We start from the raw sequence: 19,149 nt of genomic DNA on the forward strand, positions 1-19,149 counted from the left end.
TGCTTTCTTATATATTCTCAAGATGTGCAGGGACATGTAGGAATTCCTCAGTAAACTTTTAATTTTAATGTAAATATTTTTGTCTTCCTTGTTCCCCCTTGCTGAGGTTGGAATTTCATTCCTCGGATGCCAGACATTTTCCTCTCGCTGCCTTTACTTGTCATAGGCGAGTGCCACTTTTCTCAGGCGGGGAAAAGCTGCAGTAATAAATCGCCATGTGTTGAGTACCATTTTCAGCTTTGGCACCATGCGGTCTGTGATTTCCCATTATTTTGGTCCTATCTGTGCAAATGCAGATCACATTTCCTGACTCGTATGTCAGTAACTGTGAGTGAGGTGAGGCTCAGCTGAGGGGAAAGGTTAGGATTACGTGAGCACTAAGTTTGAACAGCATCATAGTGGGAAATTTAGCTGAAAAGTCATCCTCATCCAGTCTGCATGGAGAAAGGTTAAACCTTCATGTATGCATTCCACATACATGCGGACTGGAGCATAACTTACAAAGACTGTTGTCAGGTTATCGCCGTGATTTCACCACTGTGACTCCTGCCAACTGTGCGCGTGATTCAATCAGAGTGGATCAAGAACAGATGTCAATGTTCTGAATTTCGACTTTGTTTGTTTTTCATGGTATGAAAGTGCAGACTCCACATAATTCACGCTTCATCTACAGTCAGAAAAATGTTAAAGTCAAGCGCCATTTGAAGCAATGCGAGATACAATCGAAGTGTGTGTGAGGAATGAAGGGGACAGTTGGTAACAAATCATTTGTCCTCCTTTCCTTTTGAGCACATTTTGTACTAAAGGCATGTGTGAAATATTTGGAAAAATAACTGTGGGGCTCTGTGTTTTGCCTTGATTTCCATGGAGATTCCAAAACTTCCTGCCTACAGCAGCCATGGAATGTGCCCCCACCCCCTCAGCGTTTCCACATAAATCAGGGCACTGACTTCTAATTTTAGGGATGTTAGAGAGACGATGCAAATCTCTCAGAGGAGGCCACTGGAAGCAAATTTTTCGGCCTGAGTCCACTGCAACATTATTTGCTGAACTGCTCGACTTAATTCAATTAAGCTTTATTTATAAAAAGTCCGTTTACAATAACAGTCACCTCTATGTAGTACGGTAAAGACTCAACAACATTAGATCAAATGAGCACCACTTGGTGATGGTGGAGACGAAGAACTCCAGCAGAAGACGCATCCAGCAGGGAGGAGCTGACATCTTAGAGAAAAGGAGCTTACTCTGCTCTCCTACTTCAACCCAACGTCACAGCAAAGCTCTGTCGATTTCAGCGGAGCATTGTTTGGGTGACATGTCACTCTCTGTCACGTTCTCATGAGGATGATGTCTTTTTATCTTGCTAAAGTGTTTTGTCTTGGGTTTTTTTTAAGACAAAAGTCCAAGTCATCATTATCAGCTTCTGCAGCGTTTTATCAGCACTGTTCATGTGCAGCATGTCTTTAAGCTCCATCCATCTATTTTCTTCTTCTTACCCAATGGGCTGGGGCCTAGAGTGAGAGGGGGGTACACCCTAGACAGGCCACCAGTCGATGGTAGGACCAACATAGAGAGACAGACAACCATTCACACTTACATTTGTGCCATTAATCATTTTATAATCTCCAATTAACCTAAGCCTATGTATATCCTTGGATAGTGGGAGGAAGCTGGAGCACCTGTAGAGAACCCATGCAGACACGGGAGAACGTGCAAACTCTCTGGCCAGATGGTGACTTTGAATCCAGTTCAAACTTCAACTCCACTTTGCCCATCGGGGACCCTCAACATGAACATCTGAACATGATCCTTCATCTGCTCTATGTTGATGTGTATATATTAGCCTAACTATATCTCTGTAGCTAGCCACCAGCTACCACATCATTATATGTTAACATCTGGCTAATGTAAGTAACTTTCTGCTAAACCTTACAAATCCTTTTTTTTCATGGATGCCTGGACATGAAACTTTACTGTAACATCTGGGAGAACAGCCAAACTGAGTTGAAAGAATCTGGAGCTTTGTGAGCTCTCTGTGGTGCCTCAGTGTTTGATTGAGTTCAGACATAATGACTTGTTTAATTAATTGAGTTGTGAGATAATGAAGCTGCCATGTTTAAAGGGGTTCTTGGGGAGAGTATACTTCATTAACCACGGAGAACCTCTCTTTGGTGCTTTAGCTGGTTGCTGTCTGGGTCTGCTAGTGGTTTCCAGTGAATCAACTGTGCTGCACAATCCAGAAAGGCCGATTCATTGTAGGGAAGGAATTATTAGATGAGTCAAAACACACTGTGTCTGTAGCAACACGGAGAGACGTGCTGCAGAGGACAACCTTCATGCCAGAGAAAAACCAAAAAACCAAAATAAAAAATGAGTCAACGTTAAGATCAGACATTGTACAGCTGTGAAAAGTCACTTAACTGAAGTCTGAAATGGTTATGAGTAATTAACAATGCAGACAAATGAGTAAGAGTCAAACTGGTATGTCACAGAAAAACAGTGTTTCTTTCTTTTGCTTGTACTCATGTACTCATGTTAACATTTCCTTGATTTTTAATCACTGATCTTACTAACTTACTGCTTACTTCCTTGGACTCATTTAATCGTTCCAAATAAAACCAGTCACAAATAATATCCCAAGAATTTACGAGTGTTTCACAACTTAAAGAAACATACCAGCAGGTGTATGCAACTGAATAGGCACAGCTGGGGAATTCCATGGCATGCCTCAGCATGCAGCAGTGGTTGAATAACCCTTTATGATCCAGGTGGATATAAATGATGACTATGTGGAGAGAGCTAATCGCTGATGAAAGATCGTTTGTGAATTTTCACTCATGTTAATGTAGAAATTAAGAAGAACTTGATACTGTTTTAACACTTAAGTGGGAAAATACTGTAGTGACTTAAATAACTGTTATACTTTATCTTCAGATATACTCTTTTAAAATGTTCTCTTTTAGTTTATCGTACCAATACTCTTTTCCTTTATATAATTAATCATTGGTGTATGAAGTTTATCGTTTTGATTTTTCTTTAGTTTTGGGTTCCACTTTTGTTATTACTCGTACCTCCCTGTGTTCCTCTGCTTTGTGTTTACTAGGAGTTTTCCTACTTCCATATTTAGCAGCATTTAGCATTTCCTGTTTTACTTTGAAAGAGTTTTTATTTTCCTGTGACTGCTTTTTCAATCTTTCTGTTGGTCTGGTTGTCTTGACTGTTTTTACACGTTGTTAATTACTATGTCCTGCATCTCTTTTAACTCTTTTGTATAATCCCGGTCACGCAACAGTATATAATCTTATGAAACTTAATATTAATACAATTTAATATTAATATCCTAAATTATAAAACATGAAAAAAAAAAACAGAAAAGGTGCCATAAATTTGATAGTCAGAATCAGAATCAGAAAGACTTTATTTATCCCCAAGGGGCAATTAGTTTTTAGCTTTAAAAAATAGTGCAAACTAACTGAAGTAGATGTGCGCTAATGCTGAAATACATTACAACATATTTACTTATAATAAAAGAGCAATTTTTGATTGTGCTAATGGAGGGCAGCATATTTCCAAAACAGGGCAAAAGAAAAAGCCATGGCATCAGCAAAGTCGCTGGGCAACAGAAATATCTATGCCAAATTCATCCAACAGTTGTTGAACCGACCTTTAAACAGACATTTCCACCTGTTAGCTAAAAATCAGCCAGTCCCAAAAACAGCATCATAAATCCCTTAAAAACTAAAGTACAGTTTCATATATCCTAATCCTGTTGCTGTTTCTACAGAACTTTTTCACATGTTTCCCACAAAAAATATGTATATATCTATTTGATCACACTGATGGTATGAGATGTTGTTTGTAATCCAGCAGCTGAATAGCCTAACGATATGACCCAGAGTTGTGCATAGTTTTATATCTTTCCAATGGTTTTTACTTTGTTGTATACATTTGTTCCAGATGGTGTTTGTGGTTATGATTAATTGTGTAGTTTCACTGTAATTTTAGTCTCAGTAAACAACAGAGGTGTGGACTCGAGTCACATGACTTGGACTCGAGTCAGACTCGAGTCATTAATTTTATGACTTTAGACTTGACTTGAAAAAATGTTCTAAGACTTGTGACTTGACTTGGACTTTTACACCAATGACTTGGGACTTGAATTGGACTTGAACCGGTTTACTTGAAAAGACTTGATATTTTACCCCAAATATAAAATTTAACATGCATATTATATGGAGATTGAAAATGTGACGTCATTCACGGGTAGAACCGCAAAGGATTCTGGGAACTCGTGGCAAGCGGTACTAGCGCACGCAGGCTTTCAATTAAAATCAGTCACACAGCCATAAAAAGAAACACAAAAATGTCAAGAAGCCGTTGTATTATTAACTGCAATAGCCGGTCGCATGACAGCCACGGGAAGCCGACGGGTAAAGAGATCGGTTGTTATCGGATTACGTCGTTGAAGAGAAATTGTTCGAGCCATGTTTCCGAAGTAACAAAGACGCGACTGGATTGCAGCCATTCAAAGATCAAATATAACGTCCCAGAACACTCCAGCTCACAGGTTAGTCTGCTCCAAGCATTTCCACAAAGGTCAGTCTGCTGTTGTAGTTAATGCGTCATTTTTCTTAACATAATTGGTGATATAGGTTACAAGCAAGTCTGGCGCTGAACAGAAATTGTCGCGCTATGCTCCTTTATTTATTGTGCATAAATAGTAAATTGTCCTGACACAATATTGCGTTTCGCTTCTGTTATTATGGTACACTGACAAAAACACATACTTTTATTCACAGGATAAAACAGGTTTTTTGTATCACTAATTGTCCAGTACGATTACAGCATACAATATTATTGTCACTGCTACATTTCTGTGATGCTACCAGAAATTATTTCCACTACTAATTAATTACCGTTGAGCTCAAAGGTTATATTAATAAACGGTTAACGAATGTGTATTTATGAAGACGATTTGTGAGACTGGTAAACTTATGATACGTACGATGGTCTTTCGTTCTACACGGTGCATTTCAAGGTCCTGCACCCATCCGTCGGTAAACTGTACCTGGGCTTGTTGCAGTGACCGGAAGTTACTAAACTTCATGAGTGTATGCACTCACTCCAAGAACCGTATAATTATAAATATGCATATAAATATGCTAAGATGAGATAGCTGACTTCATCTAACTAGCAAATGTTGTCCAGGCTACGTTGGTGATACAGTTTTTTTTAATGTGTATGATATTTTTGTCATGCGATTTTAAAGCTGGTCCTACAACCGCATCCAAGAATAACATGCAGCGTATCTCAGAACTGTCGGTGAAAATTATTCTTGGAGCTAAGTTTAATTGAGCTGCATTTTAAAGAGGTGCAATTTCACAATTTGTGTATATTTTCTAAGTTCACTATTTTGTATGTGTTGAGAAAAACACAAATTTTAAAATTACATGGTCTAATATTTACATTTAGCATAACTGCAACATTATTTTTTCGTTTGTTTTTTTTTAAAGACTCGAAAGGACTTGAAATTCAAAGTTTCAGACTTGTGACTTGACTCGGACTTTTACACCAGTGACTTGAGACTCGACTCTGACTTGCCTGACATTACTTGAGACTTGACTTGAGACTTGAGGATAAAGACTTGAGACTTACTTGAGACTTGCAAAACAATGACTTGGTCCCACCTCTGGTAAACAAAGATAAACTAAAGCAATAATTTTGACCAAAGCAGAAAATCACAGAAAATATTGTTCTCATTTTTTCCGTTAAGTTTAGTTCTTATTTTTATGTCAGTTGGCTAAAATATTTTTTACATGTACTTCTACATGAAGTTAATAACTTTGACATATACCAGGGGAGCTTCGAGGATGTTTTAAAAAATTGGTTATCATGTCGGGGCCCACATGAAACCAAAAGATATATGATCGGCAATATACATGGGGGGAAAGTAAACATCTGGACTTTTGGGGTGATACAGATGTTTTACATGAAAAGGGGCTAGAGAAGACTTTGAGCATAATTCTATATTTAAAAGCTGTTTTATTTAAAACATAACCCCACCTACTAATGCAAATTTTCACTGAAATATACTTTAGAATGTAAATTAAAAATACTCATTATGCAGATTCAGTAGAAAAAATATTAAGTAGAAAAATTAGCTAAGTAAGTTTTTTTTTCTGAGGGGGGGTTTAATATCCAACACTGTGATTTGCTCTGATGAGGAACCAAAAAAGTTGCTAACCAAAATGGCTATAAGATGAAAAACTTAGTGTGACTAAAAAGGGAAAAGGGGGGGAATGGAAACATGTAGAGAATGTAAAGATGTTTTGATGACCTGCTGCTGCTCTCTAGTGTTTATGTGAAGGTATTACAGTTGCTCCTCCTCTCAAACTGACACCTGGTGTGCTGGGACTGAACTTCATGCCAGAGCTTTTTCAGTAGTGGGGAAAGCATAAAGTGTAAGATAACAAAATGTCTTTAATAAGGGCTTGGATCTTAATGTTTTGAAGCTTTACTTTAAGTTTTGTTCCTGTCCTTGTGATTGGTGACAAAAGGATAGCAACATGAGTGAAAGGGAAGATTTAGAAGCTTTCTTTGTTTGTTTTGCATCTAAGCGAAAATGAAAACATAAAAAAAACCCTAGGGATATGTTTTATTTGATTTGCAAAGGGAGACTGAGCTCCTGTTTATTAAAAAACAAAAATCAGGCAGTGGAGATCATATTAACAGTGTTTATTTCTCCCGTAAATCAGGAAATTTACATGTTAAAGACAGCTTAACACTTTAACAGGATTTTTGACTATTGTACATTATGAGGGGTGCCTGAAATCCTTTACTTTAAAAATATTGGGGTGTTTTTTGTCATTTAATTCTTGAATTGTGTGTCTGGTCGCTTATTTCTTTGAATTAATTACTTTCTGTGCGGATATTTCATTGCTGTTGAAGCATAGGCAGCATCAAGTGGCCTTTAGAGGAACTGCAGTTTTTTGCACTTCCGCCTTGGCTTCCTTTTTTCGGAGGTTCCCACTTGGCTCCAAAGTGAGCTCGATTGCGTCCGTCGATCACGTGACTAGAGTGTCTTAGCGTCCCCTTAACAACCGCCTACCTCCTTCAGCCCGTTGTACCGCTTTATGGCGCTAAAAACATTTCTATTGGCTAGCGATCGAGCAGTCCCTTCTCTGGTTGGTTGAATGTAGAAAGTAGGTGCAGTCCTTTCTCAGCGGTCTTCCGGCTTGCATTTTGAGAGTGAAAAAAAGAAAAGACGAATGGAAAAATTGTAATCCACAAAACGAGCATTGCCCAGCAACTCATCGATACGGTAAAGTCTGCGCACACACAACAGCCTTTTTGTCCTTTTAGCTGTAGGAAGTTTGTGCCGCTGTACTCTGTATAAAGTTCAGGATTTGGCATGAAAAGCAGGTTAGCGGGGCTAGCGCTTCCAGTGTTAGCATGCTGCTAGGTGGGATAGCTGCCTAATGAGGCAGCTTTTCGGTTTTAGGGTTACAGAGGCTAAAACAGCCACCACGGTGGATAGTATCTGACTGAGCTGAAAACGGGTGTGATTCTAGTTGAAAGGCCTTTTCTGTGCATGCTTGTTAACGTCATATTTGGTGCGCATCGACTCAGTTTGCTGCCTGTCATACGATACCGACTACATAATGTCAAACAAAGGTACTGAAGACGTTCGATCCTTTTCAGACACTCAAATACAGCTTTTTCCTGTGATGTTAAACAGCTCTTAATTTCATGGACACGTTCTCTGCCCTCCGTCTGTCCGTTTTACGTTCCCGCGCTGCATGTGAAGGGTTAATCTACATGGCTTTTGTTGTTGTTGAGGTCCTCGGACTGGATCGTCAAGAGCAGAGGTTTTCAAATATTTTGTGACCAAAGGGTGAGCTAAAATTTCACGGCACACTTGTATTTATACCAGGGGAAAATAATCTCTATTCAGGTCGGGAATTTAACCCCATCCCGGGATACTTAAGCTAACCCTGTGTGGTATTCGGGGCTTACAGTCTCACGTTGTCTGTACGTAGCTACAATAATTAACTTTAATAATTGGATGTTTTAGTATTTTCAGTAAGAGTGAAGATAGTCTGTATCCATAACTATGCAAAGCACGTCCATAATGAACAGTTATGCCGTAAAATATATTTGTGTCATAAATATATTTAATTTTTAAATCGTAGTAGGCATACAGCGGCTGTATGGAAAAAAGCCTATTAGAAACTGAACTGTACTGTGCAAAAAGTCTTGACACATTGGGAAATGGGTGCAGAAATTATTTGAAACATGCAAACATACATGGAAATACAGTACATAAGGCCAAAACGGAGTTTGTGCAGTTCTAACGAGCTTACATTCGTAACGTTTTGTATTCATATTTACATTAATTTTCAAAATAGCCTCCATGATTGAGCCTCCATTGTGTTTTACAGATGGCGGTGGAAACTCATTTTTGAACCTCTTTCCTCACCTCTCGTTATATCCACAACAATTTCACCCCAAAAATCTCACTTTTGGATTAATAACTCCATTAGACCAGTTGTCACAGATTCTCAGTCAGTTTCTTGTGTAATTTGGCAAATCTGGCATTCCTCAGCCTTTTCTCCCTGTTTCCCATGATGCCTATGATGGTGTTTTTAACTTTGTCATATCCTGTGTGCATCTGCTTTGCATCCTGTTTTAGATCATAAATAGTTAAAATGAGCTCCCAGCAATTCCCCCGACATGGGCTGCCTGCTTCCAGTGGGGGAGCACCTCAGATCCCAGCACCTGGAAACCTGGTGCCTGTCAATCAACCGTCAAGCGCTTCAGGTAACATTTAATCACACAAAAATGGCAGAGAAGATGTAAGTGTGTAGTTGATGTCTAATCAAGTTGTTTTTCCTCAGGTGGAGGTGGTGGAGATGCAGACAGCAGTCGGGATGGTGACCACGGTCAGCATGATCATCCACCTGCCGGTGGCGGGGGAACCTCAACTTTCAGAGATGAAAAGCAAGAGACCATGGTGGTCAGACCATACCCACAAGTACAGACGCAGCTCGGCCAGCCTCCAGCTGCCACCCAAAATGTGGCCATTCAGCCCGGCACACCTGCGACCTTACCGACCCCCTCTGTCCAGCTCCCACAGGGCCAGCCTGCAGTGCTTACTGAAAGCCAGATGAAGGTGACCTTTAAGTCTCTGTTTGAGTTTCTATAAACTTAACCATCTCCAAAGTAAAAGGAACATAATTTGCTCTCTTATATTGGCAAAGTTTTCTGAGTGTAGACAGTGTTCAACGTAACATTTTCCCCCCTGGTCTCAGTTTTTGCAATTCCTGAAAATAATAAGACGCCAATTTTCCTTATATTTTAAAAAGTATGTTATTGTAGACTAAGCTACCCAACAATAACTTAAAGTTAAAATTAGCTCTGAAGTACCAAAAGGTTCAGTAAAACTCTGATCTGTGGGGGGAAAATGTAATGCTGTAGACAGGAATCTCATCATAGGATATTTCTTTTTTTACTTGAGCTTGAACCTTTCACCTGGGCTGTCTGAATCTGATCATCTAGCTTGTATTATTTGTTAAAACAAACAGATGTTAATTTTTTTAAATTGATGTCTTTTTCAGGCGGTCTTGAAGTCACCAATGCCAAGTCGTCTTATTGCTCCAGCACCAGCTTCCAACCAGGCTCATATGCCCATACCCCCCAAGGTGCCTGGTCACATAACAGTCACCATCGAGAGCAGCATCGCTACCACCCCGTCTATCCCTGTGGCAACCATCAGTGGTCAGCAGGTGAGTCTTTTCTACATTTGCTTTTAATGTTTGTCTTTTTCCTGCTGACAACTAAAGACCTGTACTGCTTTCTTGGTGTTTAAGGGTCACTCAAGCAACGTGCACCTGATGCCGAACTTTCAGATCATCAGGACCCCTGCTGCAGTTCCTCAACAGTCCTTCCCACCACACTTGCCTCGAGGTATATAGCGAGGAAGACTCCTGTGGGAGTACCTTTAGTGCAGCTTTGGGAAACGAGTACTTGTAAATGATCTGTCAAAGAGAAAGTAAAAGTTAGATGCAAACTGATTTGGACAGTCATCTCCTAAATGTTGTCGACAGTATGTCAGGCTTGCATTTTGATGGATTGCTGTATTTTCTGTCCTGCAGGGGCTGCTGCAGCAGCTGTTATGTCCAGCTCCAAAACTGTCTTGCGGCCAGCCACTGGAGCAAGTGCAGGCACTGCCCAGCCGACAGTGCCACACATCATTCACCAGATTCAGGTGCCCTGCAGAACTTTAAAGAAATAAGAATATTCATGTTAGTTATGTAGAAGCACAGAGTATAAGGCTGCTGCTGTTTTTTGTTTTTCCATACTGTCCACAGTCCCGATCTCCTGCAACAACCTCTACAGCTGTCCTCCCAACCGTGGTGGCTCCCATCTCAGTGACTAGAACTCAATCTCCAGTTATCAGCCAGACAGTCTCACACTCTCCAGAGGTGATACATGGGTAAGAAAAGATAAAGTCTGAGATCGTTCAGTATGTTCTTAGCCAAGTTTGTTTGCAGTTTAGTGCTACTTGTTTACTTTGCATTTTTGAAGAGGTCATATTTATCTATTTATTTATTTTACTATTTCAGGCGTCCAGCAATGACCATTCACCCCCCTCCACCCGCTGTCAGCATCCAGAGGCCTCAGGGGACCCGTGACACAGCCACACGGATCACTTTGCCATCACACCCTGCAGTCGGAGCTCAGAAGTCCCAGCCTCCGCACACAATGACACAGGTTACTACTCTTGATGATGCACTGCAAAAATATGCAATATTTATTTTGCATAATAACTAAAATCTTGCCTTTTTTCCATACAGAAATCCATATTCAGTAATGTGACACCAGTAGCTGCAGCAACTGTGGCACCAATAGTTGCCACGAACACTGTGCCATCAACAACTACAATAGGTATCAGCTTTTATCTTGATTAGCATGTCAAATCTTTGTAATGTTACTAAAGAAGAAGCTGAAATCTTGTTTCATTTCTGTTTAGGCGCTGTGACACACACCCAAATGACAAGTAGCACGATTGTCACCATGACAATGGCCTCACACTCTTCTCATGCTACAGCAGTGACCACCTCCACCATCCCTGTTGGTATGTTGACTCTTTGGCCTCGTTCATGCAACATTCATTTTTGTGCTGCTGCCTTTTTAAATGACATGGAACAGAACGAGCTGCGTTTTTACAACTTGGAAGTAATGAAATATTATTTCTAGTGCATGCACATCCCTACATATGCTATCTCACCTTTCATTATTAGCATGTAGCTTTTCTTAACAGTCTTCTGGGGTGTTGTTCACAGCTAAAGTGGTCCCTCAGCCTATCGCCCATTCTTCACCCCGTGTTCAGCCTGACTACCCAGGAGAGAGAGCCAACCTCATCCCCATCCCTGGCCACAGGTCTTCTCCCAACCCTGTCACCATGGAAGCCCGCAGCGACAATAGGTGAGCTCACTGTGCTGGGGAATTTAGTCTGATCATATGATGGGGTATTACACAGTTGTATCAAAAATCTGTGCGCTTTCCTCTTATTTCCTCTAAAGTTGTGGAATTAATCCAAGTTTAATTTCAGTTGAAATTTTTGGCCAATTAGAAAACAAGTTGTCACATTGTGTTTTCCATTTGACCTTTCAGCATATCCTCTTTGTTGTTCTCCCTCCATAAAACTTCCAATTCAAAAGTATTAAATATATTAAATATCTCTTTAAGTCTGGACCAGCATGTGGCAATGATCCAGATCACAAGAGTTTAAAGTATAAAACATCACAGACAATGAAGACAACCAATCCGATCTTGTTTTAATTCTTGTTTCTTTCTTGTTAAGACCTTCTGTACCAGTGCAGTTCCAGTATTTCCTGCCTGCCTACACTTCGTCATACCCTCTGCCACATACCTACACCCCTATTAGCAGCTCTGTGTCCACCATCCGCCCGTACCCCGGTAAGCACTTGCTATAGTCCGAGTGTCTGCTCATTATTGGAAGGACTTAAGTCTAGTTTAGTGTAATGTAGAGCCTGGGATTTGAAAAATCTTTTACCCTTTTGTGCTCTCTAAGTTACTCCTCAAGCTCCGACTTCAGCGTTGCCAGCTCAAGCTGGAGTGGGCGTGGCGACCACTGTGCAATTGAACCGCATGCAGCTGATGGCAGTGGACCGCATCGGTCTGCCGTCTGCACAGATCAGCACCCAGGGGATCCAGCAAGCACCGATCGCAGCGCAGGGCATTCAGCCTGCATCGATAGGCGTTCAGGGTTTGCACACGTCTGCGTCAATCACCACACAGGGAATGCAGCAGGCGCCGGTCACTCAACAGCAGCAGCAACCGCAGTCTGAAGCAAAGCCTGGTAGTTACTTAGATCATACCAAATAGCATGGTCTCTGAGTCTTTTACTGAAATTTGTTTGTAATTAATGTTTGTTTGTTTTTTTTAAATTCAGGGGTTGTTTTGGCTGATGGCTTTGTAGCAAGCCCCATTAGCAGCACCTTCAGCACGACCCAGCCGGTAGCCACCATGGTGCAGGCGCACACCCAGGGGGGAGGAGTGGGAGGAGCTCCCACACTGGTCTCCTCCCCAAGACCGAGTATTCTCCGCAAGAAGCCCGCCAATGAAACGTGAGTATAACACATGAAGCAGGGTTTTGCAGTAAACCTTACATCTTGTTTTTTCTAAAATAAATATGGAGAATGCTTTTCTACACTTCCCCTTTCTCAGGTGTGTTCGTAAGAACCTGATCCCCGCCCAGTCTGAAGCCAGTACTGGGAGAATTGACAGCGGCGTGAGAGGAGCGGGATCGCCTCGACCCGCTGGGTGAGCTTGTGTCTCATTTGTTACATGCGTGTTCATTTCCTGTTCTGTGTCAGTGATGTAACGGGTTTTGTTCATCCATCAGAGTGAAGCCCAAAGCTGAGGTGCACATGGCAGTGGCCCCTCCTGTCATAGCTACAGTAGAAGCATTGCCTTCTCAGGGTGGAGAGCAGCAGGCGGTGTCCTCGAACACCCAGCACCTCGCTCAAGCCATCCCCACCATGCTGGCTACACCCGGCCCCGTGCCTCCCTCACAGCCCTCCACTGTCCTGTCCTCCTTGCCGGCTGCCATGGCTGTGACTCCCCCTGTCCCGGCCTCGATGGCCAACACTGTGGCTTCCCCCACCCAGCCGGCTGCCAGCAGCACTCCAGCATGTGCCGCGAGCTCTGTCTGCCCAGATGTGAAAATCAAGCAGGAAGTGGAGGCGATGGACACCTCTCAGCCAGGTGACAAACGTGTTTGTGCTCCAAATGTTAAAGTCATCTTTATAGAAAATATAAATAAAAACTAACATGCAGGCTTCCCCTTAGATCCCAACACGAGTATGTCAGCGGCCCCAGCCCTCACCACACAGACGTCCACCCTGAGCACCCCAGCCACAGGCGATCTGATCCCTGGAGCCTCCCCGAGAAAGAAGCCCCGCAAGCAGCAGCATGTCATTTCCACAGAGGAGAGCGAGATGGTCGAGACTAACAGCACGGATGAGGAGAAGACCCCAGGCAGGCCCATCACCGGCAGGGCCGAGAGACGGGAATCTCCACCAAGGGAGTATGTCGGTATGTAAACTGATCATGGCGGTGCGGATGATGATGGTGATGTTTCCTGTCTGCACTATTAGTTTTGTAACACCTGTTTCTATGTTGAAGATGAAGAAGGAGTGCGCTACGTGCCGGTGAAGCCTCGCCCACCTATTACACTTTTGCGGCACTATCGTAACCCCTGGAAAGCTGCTTATCACCATTTCCAGAGGTACAGCGACATCCGGGTCAAAGGTGAGTGTCTTACTGGCTGCAAACACAAACATTTAATATTTCATACCAGCAGCAGCTTTTTCAGTAACTGCAAAGGGGGGTTGCTTTTTAATTTCACTGTAGATTCCTATATGTGTGGTAAATATTGATGGATATTTTTGTAAACTTTTGTGCAGCTGTATGATTAATTAATTATCCATTAATGCATCAAACATGCAGATCCTGAACTCAAAAACAGAGTTGAAAACATGGCTATTAAAGGTATTTACTTTAATTACTATTATAATTCAAATGAGAACCAAAAAAAGAAAAACAGAGGTAAGGGTGATGGCTGACACAGTCACCCGGTGGAGAGTTAGGCCATGATCAGGGACTGTTTTTGACCCTAAAGGCCACCCAGAGATGAACACTACATTATAATTGTACTTAATAAAATCACTGATGATAGACTAAATAAATAGATTTTAGGTAGATGCTTGTGCATTTTAACAACTTTAACAATAATACAGACAACAATGTAGTTAAACAACTTACAGTTGGTTTTATTGGAAATTAACTTTAAGCTATTAGGCCCCAGGGGTTTTCTGAGCTTTCTGCTCGAAAATGAAATGACCAAAATAAATGGAGTATTTCTCTGCAATTACAAACTCTGTGTAAACAGTCTTGGTATCAAAATAAAGCTAACACTTGTGAGATGTCATCAGACGTGTAAATATTACTGCAGATGTTACTATGGCAAAGTTGCTGTGACTCAAACATAGAAAAATTTGATTTTTTTTATATCCCTCGTCTAAGTATTTTATAGCATATAACACCTTTGAAAATATGCTTCAGTTCACATTTAACTCCAGAAAATCATAAATCAAAATATGGATATTACCTGTCCACAGGTTCATGGTGACGTAACTGCTCTTTTAACTGTTTGGTGTCTTTGCTTTGTTTGGTGTTTCCAGAAATGGTTTATATGAGATTTTAGCTGAGATTCAGAGGTTTCTGTGGAAACCACTCATGTCGGCACATATATTTCTGACCTCGTGTTGTAACTGAGTAAACGTGATCTCCTCCCTTTTTCCCCCATATTTGGGGGTGCTGGGTGCTTAACTAGTTAAAAAACACAAACAAACATCTGTCTCCTATTTTTTGTGTCACATAGGAAAGAAGCATCAATATCTAATGAAAAGACTTATTAGTTTGGCCTTGCTGTGTATCATTGTGGTGTTTGGTGCAGTTTTCTTGTTTTGTGGGGTTGTTGTTGTGTTTTTTTCAAGTGGAGATGAATATCTCTAACAAGTTGATTTGTTCACATTTGCAAATCTTAATTTGTAAGAGAAATGTATATATTTTTTGAGTTTGTGCAACATGCATATAGTTTCATTTTTCAGTATTTGTCTGTGGGGCATTTTTCTATGTTTTAACAAATGTTTTTTACATGGCCTTACAGAGGTGATGCTAAGGGAAACGTGCATTTTTTTTCCTTTTTTTTTTTTTTTGGTAATGTGCTGGAAAAGCTTGAAAATTGACCTTGAAAGTGCTTAAAAAGTGCTTGAATTTGACCCTGAAAAATGCGTGCAAACCCTGAAAAGCTCATTAATGTGAAAACACTGTTATAAATAAAGATAAATCATTACACGTAAAAGACACTGATTTAAATTGCAGGTAAGTCATAACCATTTGTTTATCTTGACACAAGTTGAACTAAACATCGAGTGAGTTTAGAGTTTGAGGGGTTGAGCAAAAATGCACTGTTATGCTTCTGAATCATGCAAGACAAAATCAATTCAGTTCAATTCAGTTTTATTTATACTGCGCCAAATCACAACAACAGTCACCTCAAGGCGCTTTATATTGTAAGGCAGATCCTACAATAATACCAAATATGCAATAAGAGTAAACAAATTCCTTTTGTTTGTATTATAATCTTGATTTTATCATTTAAAAAAAAAAGCCAAACTCAAATAAAATGTTATAACCGTAATTGAGGTTAAAATTAAAAAACAGAGAGGAGCGATCAGTGAAGTGTTTGAAAGGCTTATGTTGAATCTTCTTTGTCATTTTCCTCAGTTTAATTCTGCTTTTTGTTAATGTTTCAGAAGAGAAGAAGGGCTCCTTGCAGGATATGGCCAATCAGAGAGGAGTGGCATGCAGAGCACAAGGCTGGAAGATTCACCTGTGTGCGGCACAGCTCAGGCAGCTGGTGGGTGCTGACCTCCTGACCTTTATTATATTGGCCCAGTTAATATAGTTTTGTCTTTAAATTGGGGGGAAATAGTGCTTAAAGTGAGCTTCTGTTTTTAAAAAGAAATGTAATCAATTAAAAAAATTGTTACAATATTTCAGTGTGACTTTGCATTTCAGTTCAGAGACTTTTACGCTCTTTAACAAGCAGATTTTTTTTTATTTTTATCGCTTGTTCTGCAGTCGAGTTTGGAGCATGATGTGTACAGCCGCCTCTCCACCCTTCAGGAGGGTCTGATTCCAAAGAAGAGGGCCGGCGCAGATGACGACCTTCACCGAATTAACGAACTAATACAGGTGAGGTTGTTGCTGCACATTAAAAATAAAGGTTTCACTGCTCAGGTTATGCAAATTTTAAAAAATCAGTATTTCCTAAGTTATACATGTGGGGTGGGCCGGAGTTAAGAACTTCAGGACTTCTTTTAAGATATTTAGTAAATAGATAATTAAAACCTCAGCGGAGAAAAAAAGACTAAACAGGAATGAAAACATGAAGAACGGTGCGAATAAAAACAGCATACCTGTGATGTGTTTAATGCCAGACTCTCACTGTGATTAGCAAAGTTAATGACAAAGCAAAGTTCAGTGCTTCACCCTCCAAAATACACTCATTTGGTTATAAACCATGTGGATACAAATTTTATTGCTTATTGGGTGAGTCCGCCTGCCCTGGTCCAGTGATGATGCTGAGTTGGTTATAGAAGAATATTGTGTCTCTCTGAATCCAGTTCACTTTTTAGAGGCGATTTGGTTTTGTCAACTTGTCTGAATTTCTCCTTAAAGTTTCGAACAGCACAGCTTATGAACCCACAATGTAAAGCATCTGAAAAATGAAGTTTATACTAAAAACAAACCAATGTTCTCTCTGCTTTTCTCTCTGTGTCATCAGCAGCAAAAACATGTTTAAAACTAAAGTAAAATTGATTTCAAAGTCCAAAAATTTAAACCCTGGACATCTTCTAAAATCACACAGTGGGGCAAACTGGAGTTTTTGGCAGGCCATTTCTGGCCCCCGCGCCTTATGTTTGACACCTTCATTATAAACACAGACTTGGCTCTCTATGATCCTAGTGACAGCAGATAGCCGTCATATGGTTATGTGTAACACAGCTGTTCAATGGCCAGCCAATCCAATTAAGCTTCGCTTTAAGGGGGAGGAGACAGAGGATGAACTGAGGGGCGGGACCAGGCCCAGTGTAAGATAAATAAGGATTATTTTTAGCTGTAATCATGCAAAGCTGCTCTGGAGTCCAAGAATAGAAGTATTGGCTGGAAATGAGTATAGCAGATCCTCTTTAACACAGATTGGGCTTCTGAGTTTTGTAAACTGCTGCTTTTTTTCTTCTTCTGTAGTTTGTTCATGTAGTTCCTTTTTGTTCTTGTTAGGCAGGCTGGAAAAAGGCCCACAACTTCTCTCTTTCAGGTACATGTAATGTTAGTAATGAGTTTAGCAAACTCAATCAGTACATTTCTCCTCAGGGTAACATGCAGCGCTGTAAACTGGTGATGGACCAGGTGACCGAGGCCAGAGACACCATGATGAAAGTGCTCGACCACAAGGAGAAGGTCCTGAAGCTGCTCAACAAGAACGGCACAGTCAAGAAGTCCTCCAAACTGAAGCGCAAAGAACGGGCGTAAGAGCGACCTCCCCATCTGCCAAGAAACCGCTGCCGTTCCCACCGCCTCTCTCTCCGTGTAGGGGTGAAGGAGCTGCTCAGAGTTTTGGTGCTATGATTTGCTGCATACAATCACACGCACCCTCCATATCTGTGGGCACAGAGAAGAGCAACAGGACGGCTTCGAGGAACAGGAACTGGTTCTCGTTCAAAACACAGGAACATTGTAGGTTGTTAGAGTGGCCACTTGATGGCCACCGTGTTTTGTTTTGCCCCCTTCCCCTTTCTTTTAATGTATGAACCCCCCCCGAAAGATCCTTGTTACTAACTTAGTTTCTGCCTCTTGTAAGACTTTTGGCACATTGTGTATCTGTGATATTCGGCTCTAAAAAGAGGTGCAAGGTGAGTTATCCAACGGAGCCGGTCAGAATCATTCAAAAGGACTCCTTTAGCAAACTGTAAACGGACTAATCTCAGTCGTGCTCTTTTCATCAGTCTGTGCCTTTATTTTGTCAGTGTACATGAGATGGACTGGGCCGAGCTGCTCCACACGCTCTCCAGATGCTGTTAAAATGTCATTTAAAGAAAAGTTTCAGGTTACTTCTACTGCTTCCTTTTTAAAAAAAAAAAATCCAGCAGCTTAATTTGTTTAAAGAGAAAACAAAAAAAGATATTTTATCAGCCATAATTTAGGCGTAATCTAAAAATCCGGATATGAGAAAATATTTCAAACTGCCATCAAATCTTTCACTTAATCTGGAATAAAGAGAGCGGCTGTGCTCGTTTGAACAGCGGACTGAATTCATGTAAATCACTGTAAATGTGCTTCTGTTTTTCCATCGACCTCGTTCTTTTCCAGTTTTGTACTTGATGAAACGTTTTGTGTGCTGTGTGACGTGCCGCTTTGTGCTGCAGAGTGTACGAGCTGAAGTGAGCCTGAAACATCCAGACCTTGTACATTGTTTTTGTCTGTGTGATTATAGTAAAGATACTGAAAACAATACAAGTTCTGCTCTTATTTTTGAGTTTTCATCCTGCTAATTGTGTTCGTATATAAAAACATTTCACAGCTTTATATAAATATGAGTGGATTAGGAAATTATTCTGACTCAGATGGAGTCACAGGTTGAGGATGAGCCTGGTAGCAAAATGTTCTACCTGGTTCTAAGCAGGTAGAACATTTTGATCTCTTTACACAGTGAGACTTGCAGTGGGTGTAAAACAGATGTAGTTTCAGTTTGTAACTGAAACTCACCCTCCCTGCCTGTACGCCAGTGTTTGAACGTTGCGCTTCAAACTGTACTACAAACCAGGAACTGATACTTGTTGTACTAATTCATATGCAATTAATTAATTAGCATATGTTCAGCATTCAGTGCAGCATTATAGAAATATGTATGACTATGTTCTTGCATTTTTGCAAATCTCTAAAATTAGAAACATCCTGCATCAGAATATTATTGAAAAACTAGTTCATCCA

The 19,149-nt window shown here is 40.8% G+C and overlaps 1 protein-coding gene across 1 annotated transcript; it reads left to right on the plus strand.

Moving 5' to 3' along the window:
* The first annotated feature begins 7,176 nt into the window (after positions 1 to 7,176).
* Positions 7,177 to 18,665, plus strand: sap130a (Sin3A-associated protein a). Its single transcript, XM_080878184.1, has 21 exons — positions 7,177 to 7,321; positions 8,693 to 8,820; positions 8,898 to 9,172; positions 9,618 to 9,785; positions 9,870 to 9,966; positions 10,155 to 10,267; positions 10,371 to 10,495; positions 10,626 to 10,773; positions 10,857 to 10,947; positions 11,033 to 11,137; positions 11,346 to 11,487; positions 11,867 to 11,982; positions 12,098 to 12,385; positions 12,479 to 12,653; positions 12,754 to 12,849; positions 12,932 to 13,293; positions 13,378 to 13,623; positions 13,714 to 13,839; positions 15,909 to 16,012; positions 16,237 to 16,350; positions 17,533 to 18,665. Exons 2-21 carry the CDS (start codon positions 8,709 to 8,711, stop codon positions 17,689 to 17,691), a joined length of 3,162 nt encoding a protein of 1,053 aa, XP_080734310.1. The 5' UTR covers positions 7,177 to 7,321; positions 8,693 to 8,708; the 3' UTR covers positions 17,692 to 18,665.
* The last annotated feature ends 484 nt before the right edge of the window (positions 18,666 to 19,149 follow it).

The sequence above is a fragment of the Rhamphochromis sp. 'chilingali' genome (genome assembly GCF_963969265.1).
Source record: "Rhamphochromis sp. 'chilingali' genome assembly, chromosome: 3".
Taxonomy (NCBI): domain Eukaryota; kingdom Metazoa; phylum Chordata; class Actinopteri; order Cichliformes; family Cichlidae; genus Rhamphochromis; species Rhamphochromis sp. 'chilingali'.

What these genes read in the sequence shown, in the direction of transcription:
- sap130a (XM_080878184.1), top strand. Translation starts at nt 8,709, where the DNA reads ATGAGCTCCCAGCAATTCCCCCGACATGGGCTGCCTGCTTCCAGTGGG. An exon ending in GAAGCCCGCAGCGACAATAG is followed by an intron (nt 11,488 to 11,866) that starts GTGAGCTCACTG and finishes TTTCTTGTTAAG; the next exon opens with ACCTTCTGTACCAGTGCAGT. An exon ending in CGGCACAGCTCAGGCAGCTG is followed by an intron (nt 16,013 to 16,236) that starts GTGGGTGCTGAC and finishes CTTGTTCTGCAG; the next exon opens with TCGAGTTTGGAGCATGATGT.